Source organism: Aricia agestis, chromosome 16 (genome assembly GCF_905147365.1).
Source record: "Aricia agestis chromosome 16, ilAriAges1.1, whole genome shotgun sequence".
NCBI lineage: Eukaryota > Metazoa > Arthropoda > Insecta > Lepidoptera > Lycaenidae > Aricia > Aricia agestis.
Genome location: NC_056421.1, coordinates 4,018,911 through 4,033,579, shown reverse-complemented (window position 1 = coordinate 4,033,579; position 14,669 = coordinate 4,018,911). Strand labels below are relative to the sequence as shown.

The following is a 14,669-nucleotide window of genomic DNA, read 5'->3' as shown; positions in this document are numbered from 1 at the left end:
AGAAAATGGAAAGCCTATTCTTATTATTAATTAGGAAGTAAAAACAACATGTTACGTGATATGTTTTAATTAGTACCTCCAAAAAGCCTGATTCATGAACTCTTACCGGTAAACACATTAAACTAGATTTACACTAATATAGTGTACTTACATTAACAACAATAAATATTTATAAAGTACCTAGGCATGATACATAACTGGATTTAACTTCTGCATACATTTCGTGGCTTACGTCAAGATTCAGTCATTCTATATTCATGAATAGATTAATGTCAGTGTATTAAGCTCACATTGTAAATAAATTACAACTAAAATTAAGTAACAACGAAAGAAATGTAATTTCTTTAATTTTCACAAAATCTACAAACAAATCCATATCCTACAAGACTCATCCTATCCACACAACTAGATCTAATACACTTCAGGTCTTCCGACCACTTGTTAGTATTTTGTTCAAATCAGGTTAATTCACACAACAGATCCAAAATTAAGCGTCATATTCAGTTTGCTTTCACCTACTGTAGTATGAGTATTCGACATCTAATCATCTACATGGTTTACAGCAATATTTACATAGTCAGATTTATATACATTTGTACATCATCTTGTGTAGTCAGAAAACATTGCGACTGCAATTCTATCACAAACTATGGAGATTCAACCCCGTCTATCTATTGATGCGGATCAAGTCGCGAGGCTATCTCGCCTCACATTTTTGTCTATACTTAGATTGGAATAACATTGATCTATGTTTCCATTATCGTCTATAACTAAAGTCTCGAATATTGATATTAAATTATTAAGTCCAATGAGGTAGCCATCCTCGTGATTGCCAACCTTCCATGCGGATTTGTGATCGATATTAATACCGTCTGGTACTGGAATTGTTTTGGCGAAGTCGATCATCCATATTGATGCTTTCTTCTTATCGTGGACGAAAAGCAAAGAACTTCCTATGAGTTCGTGTGTTCTGAAGAAGTGTGATTCCGCAAGCGTCGCTTTGATGCTCTTCAATCTTTCCAGGTACACTGGCTGTAATATAAAAAAACAAATTAGAGTTCTAGAAATTTCCTGAATGTAATTATTATAAAGGGACATTAAGGCTAAAAATCATTTTGAATAATTGAATATCCTTTAAGGTTGAGTTATAAAACCAAAAGATATAAAAATATTTAATTAAATAAGTGTAAAGTAATTACTGAGAAAAGAAATGTAATCAAAAAATTAACAATAATAATAATCACAACAGACTTCTAAAAATAAACGATCATTATTATTTTGTTTTAAATACCAAAACAATTAAATCAGTTTGGGCGTTAGAAATACCTACCAATGCATGAGAAAAGTTGCTAGTGAATTCCTTAAAAGCTTTGAGGAGCTGCTCTTTCGTTTTGGTGGTTTTGAAGTCTTTGGAACTACTGCCATCGGCCTTCTTAACTCCGTCTATTCTGAAACCCAGGGTTGATGTGGAGCTAATGGTCTCCCTCCATATCATGTACCTTGGCTTAGTAACACCTTTACTTCTGTGCTCCTCTTCAGTCGGTGCTTTTGGGTCTATCTGGATCATTTTCTCATACATGTCCTGAAATAAATAGAATTTTGCTTTAATATTTTTATGCACGTTTTCAAAAAAATTTTAACATTCTTTGTTTCATAGTTTTGACTGCCTGCATAAGGTAAAATGTTTTTTGGTATAAGGAAAAAGGGTATATTAAAAATATGGTGTCATATTTTATCTGACCAATACGTAACGGTTTTGTAAAACTATTTGCAAAGTGATTAAAATTCTAATTATGAGGATAGAATACCTATAAAACTTATTAATAAAAATATACCACTGGAAAAACCCTCCGGTCATAGGGCGTGTGTGCTATTTACCACAATCAGTATCATTATTAAAGTCATCCACTTCTATTTTTAAATTCTTATCAATTTTGTTTTACTTTTTAGATAAATGCACAATGTTTTCATTTGATTGATAATGAGCTATTATTATAATCTGAAAGTTCATTTACATTATATAATGCGTAAGATATGTAGGAATGGTAAAACATTTTATTTTTCAATTAATTCCTAGTTAATAGTTATTACAGTGTTATATTGCTTAGGTATTGTTTAGGTATTGCTTAGGTATTGTTTTAAGATCTAACTTCGATAAATAGTGAATGACGTAAGGGTAGTAAAACAGTACGAGTAAGACAATAATGCATTAACGTTTGTTTTGTTTTTGGTAATGATATTAGTGATGACGAAAATGACCAAAATGGCGTAAAGGATCATGTTAATGACGAATTTAATTATGATGACGAAAATAATGAGACTAATTATGATAATGATAGCGATGACGAATAATGACCGTTTCTAAAATGTTTATTTATTAATGCAATTAAGTCAATAAAATGAAATTATATCACACTTAGTACGTTTGCTCCAAGCTGATATTAAACCATTAAAAAGATAAAAGGTTTGCTTAACTAGCGTTATTAATTTGTTTTAAAAATATGTTAGGTGTATTCAAGTCTACTTACTTTTCTTAACTTAGTCTTTTCTTTTGCTTTCGCTAATTCTTCTTCTAAGTACGTTCTTACTCCAATCTTGCAGTCCATCACACAGGGGCAATCGAAGTCACTTAGTAGATCTTGTAATTGTAAATAAGCTGATTTCGGTGGTTAAGGATATTTATTGTCAAATAATGTGTGTATTACATTTCAGTTATTCAAAACTAGTTTGTGATGAAAAATGATAGGCAATTTAAATGAACCTCAAACAGATAATTCAATAAAGAACTAATCAGTAATAATTTACAGTAGAAGACATTCTATGTCACATCACCAGTCATTTATTATCTAGTCATAATATTATATAATACTCGTATATGTTTAATATAATATTGTATTGAAAAAAGGATACTTTCTCCGTCATCGCAAGTGACTTGTCCCTTGTACTCAGGTACGAACGGCCTTAGCACATCCTTCATCAGCAACTGAAATAGACAAAATACTGAAATTAGTTATAGCTGAATAAATAATGAAAAACAAACTGATTCACCATGAGCAAAAATAGGAATTAGTTAAAATACTCAAGACACGTCAGCCTTGACAGAAAAGAGATTATAATCGATTCATCTGCTTAAGCTGCTTGAATTTGAATTTGAATTAAGAGCTACTATAAAATAGACAGAAATTTAGACACCGCAAACACCTTACTGTTTTTGTCGTGAGGTCAAAAAGTAAAGCGAGGGAACAAAACAATTAATAAGGGTATAATCGATAGGTAGAACAAATGATTAAGTCATTATAATAATTACAAAATAAAGATAATAGAATTATTATATTGCATCAAAGTTTATCGATATTAAGTAACGTCATTGTGAAAGATTGCATACCATTGTTTTCAATGCATAATAAATTAGAATCTTTATGAGTTGTCTATGAATAAATAGAGTAGGAAGAATGTAATACAATGCAAAAAATTAATAAGAATTATTATTTTTTTCTAAAAAATCACAAGATGAAAATACAGCGTACAAAATAAAACTTTTGAAGAATGTAACTAATGTGACACGAACTTAAAAGTGGCAATGTCTAATCGTAATATTATAGTCGATGAAAAACGAGCGGTCGTTGATCCAAAATCAATTGATATCCAAACGGTTGACGCATTTAACTATAACGGTCTGAAAGTGCCCGTCACGTTGACGTCAAAGCACACCCATTTCGAAAACACACATTTATTTACAATCATAATAATTGCAATTGTGTCGGGCGTATGAACGTAAAATTACAAATGTAAAGAGAAAATATTCGAGGATGATTCATTAAACGTGTCATACTGTTAAAAATGTAAAACTATGTGTGAACTTTGAAGTAAATTTTCAATTAAGTATTTATGTTAAAAAAACGTTTGTGTGCGTAATTTTATATAGCTATATCACCTCTATTGATATTATTTATACTAAATATAATATTGATTGATACAAGTTCTAGGTAAAATATTATTGCAAGTAAAAATTCCCGCGCTAACAACTTTGACCTATCCATACTAGTTGTAAAATCCCAACGCCTCATATGCGTTAACTGTTACAACAGCATCCGTTATAATCGCCTTTAATGATCTTATTATTGTTGGACCTTGTGCTTATTATTTTTCCTAAAAATGTTGCTTCTAGTTTTGCATTTTGTAGTAACTCTTACGTTTCAGTTTTCAGGCAACTTATTAATACCATGTTGGACAGTAAAATTGCAAGTCTTTCTGCCTTTTAGTTGAGATGATTTGAATGACTTATTTTCACTGTATCCAATATTTCGTAGGCATATCTATATTAAGTTATATCACTAATGTCCTTGGATCTTAAGGTTCATCATTTACTTTGCGAACCTACGCACTGCTAGCTACGTTACTCTAATGTGTTAATAATTGTACCGATCAGGGAAATCTAAATTATGAGAGTCATTAAGTAGATCATTAGAGTAAATCCTTGCTATTGACGTCATTTTCTAGTTAACTAAAGTTCCCCTGCGGTTAGCTTTCAGGAAAACCGTAATCTACTGTAAAATACCGACTACCGTTTCCATGAACGTAATTTATGATTTCAATGAAGAGAGCTGCATCAATTCCTTAAATGGTAGTCTTATATTTATTTTCATAATCATGTAAAAAACTTTTGTATTTATAGTACTTTAGAGAACGATTAGATTTTTTTGAACTCTTAATTTAATTTTAATTTACTTTTTTAGTAACAAATTAAATTCTACTTATTCATTCGCTTAAGTGAATGAGTAACAATCTTAGAGATCATTGTAAGGTGTAAGTACATTTTTTGCATTATTTACTATCGTGAGTCAGAACTCGTTAAGCGTTGACGAACCTTATGGCATTCCTAAAATATTTGACGCCATATTTATTTCCATTATAGCCATTAGTCATCTAAAAGACAAAACAGATGGAATATTGTGTTACATGTGATATGAGTCAAATACGGATTATATCTTTTTGGATGAACCACAAAGATATTGTGAATAAGACTTATAACTTTTCGAATGGAAGTGTTTCTACTGAAGAATATGTGTCCCAGGCACTATGCCCACGAAACAAGAAATCTACGACTTTATTTACTTTGGAGCAGGATATTTTATCCAAGAAACTATAGTTATTTCTCCTCTACGAAGACTGGAAACCAGTCATCATGCTAGCCCAGCAGGAAAACTTATTCTTTTCAACGTAATATGGGTAACAACAATGATGCATTTAATAATGATAATACCATAACAGTTGTAATAATAGATGTTATAGTTAAAACTAAATATTACGCTTACGAGAATATTATGCAATAAGAAGCGAGAACCCTTTTAAATCACAACTATAGCAGCAACGATGATGCAATGATAAATAAATACCGTAACATAATACGTAATGCAAGAACCAATACTGATACACTCTTGCCTTGTGATAAAAGAATAACCAGTAACCAACCTGAAAACATTTCTCCTCTTGTGGACTGAGTTTCTTCAGTATCGTGCCCTGTTCTGGACCTGACTTGAAGTTTCCTTGATGACCAGCCAACTGGACCCAGGGGTACCGCTGCTTCTTATACGTCTGGAAGAACGGAGTCCATTGCACGATGTTCCGAAGCTTTCTCCATCTTTCTGATTGCTGGAAAAGAGAAAAAATCTGTTAATATAAGTAACTTAGTTATTGAAGTCATATGATAAGAAGGTAAGATAAGAGGAATCATGGATAATATTCTGTTCTCTTCTAATTTTGAAAGTTCATTTATCAGAGACACTGATATCATAAGGTATTTTTGATCTGAAACAAGTAGTTCTATGATTTCAAAGAATCTATTCATCTTTTAAAATTCAAAAGGTGATTGTAAGTGAGTATGAGGATTTTGTGAATGCTTTTTGCTGCTAAATGCTAAATGCTTTGGTCTCGATAATTTAATTTACGACAGTCTTAAGACAGCCTATTGCTAACATGAGAACAAATATTTTGTATAGCAATTATAGTCTGTCAAAACTTAGGTTTCAAGTGAGCATCAGTCCTCAGCATTACAAATATTTTAAGTGACAACCCTAATAAAGGACCACAGGCGTTTTGCGTCGTCTTTAACAATATTATAGCCATCCTTGACACTTATTAATCCCGACAATCTGTCGAAGGTTTAACAAACTTGCAAGTGACGTAGGTATATAAATAATAATTAATATTGATAACATGTTGTGACGGCCGATGTTATTTCCCTGTTTGTATTATTATTATTTAACGACATTTCAATATTTATTTTTACATAGCCTTGCTGAACTAACGTAAGTGCCATTGTTATCGTAATGGTTTCGTCGATTTCTCCTATTTAAAAAACCTTCTAGAGTTTTGCATTAATTAATCGGTAAGTAATGAACAACTATTAGAGCTTATGACATTGTATACGTAATATGCATGACGAAAGGAGGTTGTATCTAGGCTAAACAGAGTTAGCAACAACAAAGTAAAAGTTTTTTATTACGTTATTGCTTGCTCAACCCTTGTCCTTATTATGAGTTCGTAAATGTAACGTTTCAGAGGACGAGGGGGTTGAAAATTGATGATTAACCCCTAGATTTTCAATCACGTAGAGAAGCCTTTCACCTTTTTTTTTATAAAATAAAGGGGCAAACAGGCAAACGGGTCACCTAATGGAAAGCAACTACCGTCGCCCATGGACACTAGCAATATCAGAAGAGTTGCAAGTGTCGGTCTTTTAGAGAGAATACGCTCTTTTCTTCAAGGTTTGCAGGCCGTTTTGGTTTCATTTTGTTTCGTTGTGTGTGTTTTAAGATTTTAAACTCTATATAGCTTGCCACCATAAAATAATTTATTAGCAATAAATAACGATTAAATAAGGAAAAATAGACAAAAACTACTATCAGCAGTGGCGACAAAAACAGATAGGTGTTAGATGCAAAACTAAGAAGTAAGAAGCAATAAGGTGCGAAAAGCATATAGAGTATTTAAACATTAATATCGCTTGGCTCATCTTGGCGGGGGCACTCCCGTGCTCCCAGATTCAAAATATCCTATTATTACTAGAAAAAATAGTCCTTTTTATTTATTTGTTGTCAATGTTTTATTTACACCATGAATATAAAAATTACACATGCAATAAGACAAATTAAAAAAACTCTTCTTTTTTTTTCATATACCCAAATAACTGACTTTAACATACAAAAATAATTATTGCAACAACATTTTCATTTAATTACCTTTTTCGGGTGTTTAATGTAAGCACAGTACACAACATCCATAAAATCTTGTATGCGGTAACACAAGTCGGCGGTATACATTGTAATTTGTAACCTTATGCACAATAACACTTCACAAAAAAAGTAATTATTCCAAATTTGAAATCTATTTCAGGCGCCAAATTCACTAGGGTTGTCACATGCGAGTTAACACTTCAAACGTCGAGGAATGACTGAACGTGTGAGTGGTTTGATATAATATACATAGACAATATTATGTATGGTCGTAACGCGAGACCGCATCGACGCAGGCGCAGTGACGTCATTAGTTATGAATCGCTGGTTATCCTGGATAAAATCGTATGTATAATGCGAATTCGCGTGATTTCATAAGTAATTGCATTTTTTGAACCGAAGTCGACTTATACTTGAAACTAAGCATGTTATTCTCATAAGTATTGTTTTTGACTAATAAGACTAAATCACTAAATAGGACTCTACTATAAATTCGTGCTAGAGCTTAGTTGATAGACGTGCAAATGTTCAATAAATATTTGCTATATAATATTATAATATGGTAAAGATATAATTAAATAATATAATAATTTAAAAGGAATTAATTGATGACAATGTATACAAGCCCTGTAAGTTATAGCTGTAATATTTAGCGGTACGGTAGAAATTCTAGAGAGTATAAACTTTAATTTTGACCACACATACTGAAATGTAAAATTAGAGTTCAAAACTTTAAATTAGAGTTTAGGATTAGAAATCAAAGGTTCAACTGGATTATAACATAAAATAAGTTTTCCTACATATTTTTAGACGAGTATTCTTGCGATCCATGATCCATCCATACGTATGTGGGAGAGCCATGCTTCGGCACAAATGGGCCGGCTCGACCGGATAAATACCACGTTCTCACAGAAAACCGGCGTGAAACAGCGCTTGCGCTGTGTTTCGCCGAGTGAGTGAGTTTACCGGAGGCCCAATCCCCTACCCTATTCCCTTTCCTACCCTCCCCTATTTCCTTCCCTTCCCTACCTATTCCCTATTCCCTCTTAAAAGGCCGGCAACGCACATGCAGCTCTTCTGATGCTGCGAGTGTCCATGGGCGACGGAAGTTGCTTTCCATCAGGTGACCCGTTTGCTCGTTTGCCCCCTTATTTCATAAAAAAAAAAAAAAAAAAGATCCTTAACAACAACGATACGATTTGCCAATTATTCTTATCTAAGTGAACTACGTGACGTTTAACATAACCACACTCAGTAAGTAACGATGTAATAACTAATAACGTAAGAGTACCTACGTAATACGTGTTCAAACTCATGCGATATAAGATATTGCGATTTGGGAATTCCGTTAAGAAGTATCAGCCGATATGAATTAGCAGAATCGAGGAAGGCAAAAGTCGAAAACGTGCGAATAATTTTCAAATTTTTTTCTGCTTCCTTCCGGTGTTGATGATGAATATTCCTTCTGGGAATTAAAAAGATGAGAATATATTATACTAATTTTTTTAATGGTTCTTTCGTCCGTCATCGGGCATTTCAAATATTATTTCATTTCAATTACTTCACGCTAAAGTTCGGTTTGTAAATTATTAATTTATTTGTGAATAATTATTATTTACCTATAATCAAGAATTATTCTCATTTTGAATTATTGTATCACTTAGTTGTTTTAAGTTTATTATCATTAATATAATACGGGACATAAGGAAGAAATATAAGTATAATACGGGACTTTTCCCTCACCAGACAAAGTAAAAATACAAAAATAATTATCGCCATCAAACATTTCAGAATTGCAATACTTATTTATTAAGTGTAATTTTTTCTTTTCATTCATTAATATTATTTATTAATATTTCTCAAACAATTAAGCGGTTTATGTTGCAGGAGATAGAATAATGGTAATTATATTTTTAATAGCGAGATAACGATCCAAATATGCACAATTTACATACATTGAATGTATAATTGTTGAGCACATCTGACAATAGGCATCTCTTTCTCACTTTCCCGCGGCCCGTATGTGAAAAAGAGACAGAAACACCCGTAGGTCAGCTGATAGTATGTCAAGAACGTTTGTGACGCACAAAATCCACAAGCCCCGGAATTTTAAGTTAGTCGACGATAAATCAAATACCTACAAGTTACTTGTGGCATGTAAATTGGGCGGAAAACGCACGTGTAAAGTGCAAACGTGCATAACAAGTAGGGTTGTCACTTCGTTAAACCTAATTAAAGCCGGATAGTAGCCGAACAAACAAGTTATGAGTCCCTAGAACGGGCGCGTTCAATATTAACCCTAGGCAGTCAATAATATTGCACAATACGTGACATTGCAGAATAAAATTGATCGTCTAGACTATAGGCCCTAGACGATCAATCTTATTGAGCACTATCACGTATTGTGCAATATTATTGACTTGACTCTAGGGGACCGTTTAGTCGAACATTTGTATAAAAGAGCGTCCTGATATTGATATCTCATGTCTATAAGTACATAGGTTTGTCATTACGTGTACTTTCTGTTGCATAAGACTTAAAATCACTAAAAATTACTAGGATACAAAGCTTTACAGTAACAGACATTCTCTACTTTGGGCCGGACACGCAATCAAAAAACCTCTTTCCGACTTTATCCGGAGACGTGGCAACCCTCTGCACAGATGTTGTCAACCATGCGCAATTTTATGACCTGCAGTCAGATCATAAACCATGTCATTTGATAAACATAATATTATGATATGAGAATTTTCCTTACCCAACCAGATTAAAACAGTTACTTTACATATTCACCATACAGGGTGTAACACAACTAAGTGATAATACTTGGGGTGTGTATGTATGTGTCCCTCACATAGAGTTCACTGTCAATGTAGCAGCGCTGAAAGAGTAACTTATTTATTTATTTATTTAAACATTTATTGCACACAAGACACTGTTTACATAAAAATTGACATAGAAAGACGACACAAAGGTACTGCTTATTTCTAAAGAAATTTCTTACAGCAGCCCTACGGAGAGAGATGTGATACAAGACATCAGATAGAGCGTGCACAATAACAAGATTATACTACATCTATATTATAAGTACACAAAACTAATAATAATAATAATAAATACTATACAATAAATATGTCTATAATACATAAATACTATATCATGTATATTTAATAACGTTACTTAACTTTCAGCGCTGCTACTTTTACAGTGACATCTATGTTTGTTTATATTTAAATATTTTTGTAAGTTTTGTGCACAATAAAGTGTATTTGTTTGTTTGTTTGTATGTTAGGGACACATAGACACCCTAAAGTGTTATATCTTGGTCTTGTTACACTCGGTATAATTATCGAGAGAGACCGATCGAATCCTGTCGGACTGATAGCAGATTGATCTAACTAGGTCGACCGGACCACATGTATGGGGGCCTCAACGCACTAAATGGCTCTTAACCATTAAGTCATGAGAGAGTTTACCTAAATTAAGGGTTGTTTCATAAAGAAAACAAGGACAATTTTATAATTAGCACTCATTTTTTTTATTTGGCAAAAATCTCAAAGTTACAGATTTTAATTAAATGTAATTTTTGTGACTGCATACTTTTTACTAACTTCTGAATTCTCACATATTATTAGGATGGCTTCACAGACCACTTGGAATGACTCCAGGGACCACCAGCGGTCCGCGGACCACCGGTTAAGAACCACTGTCAAATTAGTGGTTCTTAACCAATAGTTTGGAGACTAAACTATTATATCACTATAGTGGCATTGGCCTCCAATACGTCATAAGTCATAACAATTATCTTTTCACGCGAAATGAAGTTGTGGATTTTCAAACAATTAAAAATTAAAAGCTGCTACATTTGTAAGAAGTGTTTATTATAATATTAACACATGTTAATATTATAACAAACACTATTTAAGCTAGGTATGAATGACGTTAGAAGATGCTTTAAATACGACGAAAAACGTGAAGCGTAATATTATTATTATTATAAGTTTATAATTACGCACTTTCCCGGAACTCGAAAAATTTATCAATAATAATGTAGTATGATTATATTGATGATATATTAGCTCATTAACTTAATTTCATTGACGTAAGTATGGGAAAACCGAAAATTTCATTTACGCACATAATATTAAAATATCCTACACCTATATCCTCAAATTTCCATGGAGACTCCTATTATTGTAGCTTGTCAAAAAGAGTAGACGCTGAACATAACTTTTAAATCACGTTAAGAGTACAAAACCTTATTATTACAAATTAAAAATGTCTCAGAGCGTTCATATTTCAGGTTTCCAAACGTTCTCTCTGAAAATACAAGGCACAAAAACTACCATTTGATCGTGACTATGTTTGGAAAATTGTTTTCAGCGTCTACTCTTTTTTAACATACTGTAATTCTAAAAGACAATATTATCGTAAATAAAAATAATAAAATTTTGTCACACACACTCTAGTTATAAATATTTTCAGTTTGTTATCTTCTATAATTGTAACTGTTAACATGTAAAATCTATTGAAGAAAATGTTCCGATTGGCCCCACAGGACGGGCTACGCCTATAATTGTATGGATTTGTCTTGGAACTAAAACTGAATTTTTTTCGTAAAATAAATTATTTGTAAAGGCAAAAAATAATACGAAAAATGTCAGAATTCTAGGTTGAATAAATTGTTTGATAGTTGATTGTAAACGATGCATTATTCGTGTATTTGAACTTTTCACACTACAGCACGATATGTGCTAACTGATTTGTTTACAGCTGGCTCACAAGGCGCCGTCTATTATGATACACAATCATCATCGTTCTGCCTACAACCAGACAGAGAAATTCATAGTCATCGGCGGCCTATGGTATTAGGTCGCGTTATGACAGTCGTGAACCTTCGGCTAAGCTTGATTATTATTTGATATTATTTACCTGTGAAAAAATTATTTCTCACTAGCTGTTGCCCGCGACTTCGTCCGCAGCTATAATATTAAAGTAGTTATGTCTGCAGGCTGATATATCTCAAGCATCGCGCTAGCTAGAAAGTTGAAATTACAAAATATGTATGAACAAATATAAAAATTTAAATTATATCCTCCTCCTTTATTGAAAGTCGGTTAAAAGGTAGCCTAAGTTACTCATTACATCCGCTATCTGCCAAAAAAAGTCCCGTTAAAATTGCCCCAGCCGTTTCAGAGATTAGCCGGAACATACAGACAGATATACAGACAGACAAAAATTGTAAAAAGTGATATTTTGGTATAATATGTACCGTATGTACATTCATATGCATGTAGTAAAAAACGGCTCTTTCAATATTACAAACAGACACTCCAATTTTATTTATATGCATTGATTAGAAAAGTTGATTCATAGGCAGGTCAATGTTAGTATTGGTTTTCCACTGCCTATATTTCTGTTTCTCATCAAAGATTTCATAGGTATACATAACACAACATAAAATCAACTTGTCAGTTCTGACCGCAAGCCTTAATTGTACTCTACAGGCTACAGCCAGTTAACCAGTCGCCATCAGAGAAGTTAATTCAGATGGCATTATTGTTCTACGAAAGAGTCCTTTACTTTTTTTTCTAGATTAAGCTATCCACCAATTAACTTGACAGATCAAGTATGGAGAATCTGTCAAAAAAGTTGTGAATAGCCTATAAGGCACTTTTTCAGAAAGTGGTGAAACAGGCCCTAAAATAATAATTCAATCAGATGGTAGACCTATGTTAATTAATTAAAAATCTAAATTCAAAAAGTCTAGTCAAACAAACTTAAAAGGAAGTTGATATAATAATGTAGGTAATAATGACTTTTTTCTGAAAACTTATTTAAATAAAGTAGTTAATTGTCTTCACACGACACTAACCCTTAGTTTATAAATTGAGGAAAAGTGAGTTTACCTCGTTTTTTGGTCGGTTAACACCGCAATGACGCACATGTCAGATCGCCGCTAACCAATAACCATATCTCAGTTGGAACACATGAAATGACAAAAAGTTAATATAAATTAGGAGATAAAGTTTTTTAGAATATTTTTTTGTTAAAATTTTTGTTATGTAACACGTGCAAAATGTTTTTGTGTAAGAAATTTAACTGTTAAATACGCACGTAACGAAATTCTTGATTTATAATGTATTGACTGACGCACTGCAAGGTAGCAACTAGCAACAATGTATTTTACGTCAAGTAACTGAATTTGTAGCATGTAGAGACAAATTCAGTTACTTGACGTAAAGTAATAAAAACTAACAAAAAATCAGACTTTACCTCTTTAACTGCCGCACTGAGAGACAGAGGCATTGAAGTTTAATGATGATTATTAGCTCGTCTGTCAAGCGCCCAAAATGGGCGACTCAGACTATCAAAAGTATTTTCGAAAATGGTTTGACAGTTCGTGACAGGTGAAAGAATATACATACTTCAATTATTTTAATAAAGAGTTTGACAGATAATGTACGGGGCTTATGTCAAAATCTTATTTTAATTTTTTAACTGTATCGTAATTACTATTCGTCACTGAGTACGGCAGTTAGTAGTACTATTTGGGTGCCATTCGCAGAGTAGACAGAATGATAGAGTATGCCGACTTAGAACTGATGTTAAAAAATTTAAATTTGACGTATTATGACGATAATCGTCGCCAGGGTTGTTAAATTGTTACATACGCATTTAAAACTATGACATATTCGCTGGATGTGTTCCTCTTTGGTCGTATTGTTGTTAGTGTTTCGGCACATGCGATTAAAATTGTCAGAATCCAATTTTGAAATCTTTATTTTAAATATTTATAAATAAATTATATCAGCCAGCGCGAGGCACATTCCGTTCATAATCCTAGTGAAACCCGACGAATTTGACAGATATTGAAACCTGTCCGTTTCTTTGCAGTCGAACTACTGGTAGTTATGTCTATTGTGCCATTCGGGAACTAACTCAGCAAGAAAAACCGGCGCGCGGCGTAAGAAACTAGCAAAAAGGTTAAAAAGAAAAGAAGCAATTTTTGTTAAGAACAGGTATTTCACATTACATGTAACAAGTATATAGTATTAGCAAAGCTAACGTTACTAAATTAAAATTGCAAGAAAATTCGAACGCGGAGAGAAAGGCAGTTTTCAGTAACGATGAATACTAATATTAATGTCGAAACAACTTGGATTTTGATTGATGAGCTCAGTATGAGCGGCTTTTAAATTGGTAGCGTTACGCTACCAATTTAAATGTTGCGTATTACCTACACCATCAATAAAGGCTTTAAATGAACGTGGGCGGGGGCGCTGCTGGTAAAGGAGAACTGTCAAAAATAACGTTTGTGTATGATAGAAGCGTTAGTTCCTTTTCTCGCCACGTTAATTTAAAGCCTTGTCGAGCTATAAATACGATGACACACTTTGTTCTAGTTACGTCAAAATGCCAAAACGCAGTATA

At 32.8% G+C, this 14,669-nt stretch overlaps 1 protein-coding gene across 2 annotated transcripts in view; it reads right to left on the bottom strand.

Annotated features, from left to right (window-relative positions):
- Positions 1–55: 55 nt before the first annotated feature.
- LOC121734623 (inositol-trisphosphate 3-kinase B) overlaps positions 56–14,669 on the bottom strand; it is a 68,536-nt gene continuing 53,922 nt past the window's right edge. For both annotated transcript variants that reach the window (XM_042125214.1, XM_042125213.1), the window contains exons 2-6: positions 5,473–5,652; positions 2,911–2,983; positions 2,529–2,656; positions 1,331–1,582; positions 56–1,032 (exon numbers count right to left, since the gene is read on the bottom strand). In XM_042125214.1, the coding sequence (XP_041981148.1) occupies positions 685–1,032; positions 1,331–1,582; positions 2,529–2,656; positions 2,911–2,983; positions 5,473–5,652 (981 nt within the window). In that variant the 3' untranslated portion in view covers positions 56–684. The remainder of the gene's footprint in view (positions 1,033–1,330; positions 1,583–2,528; positions 2,657–2,910; positions 2,984–5,472; positions 5,653–14,669) is intronic.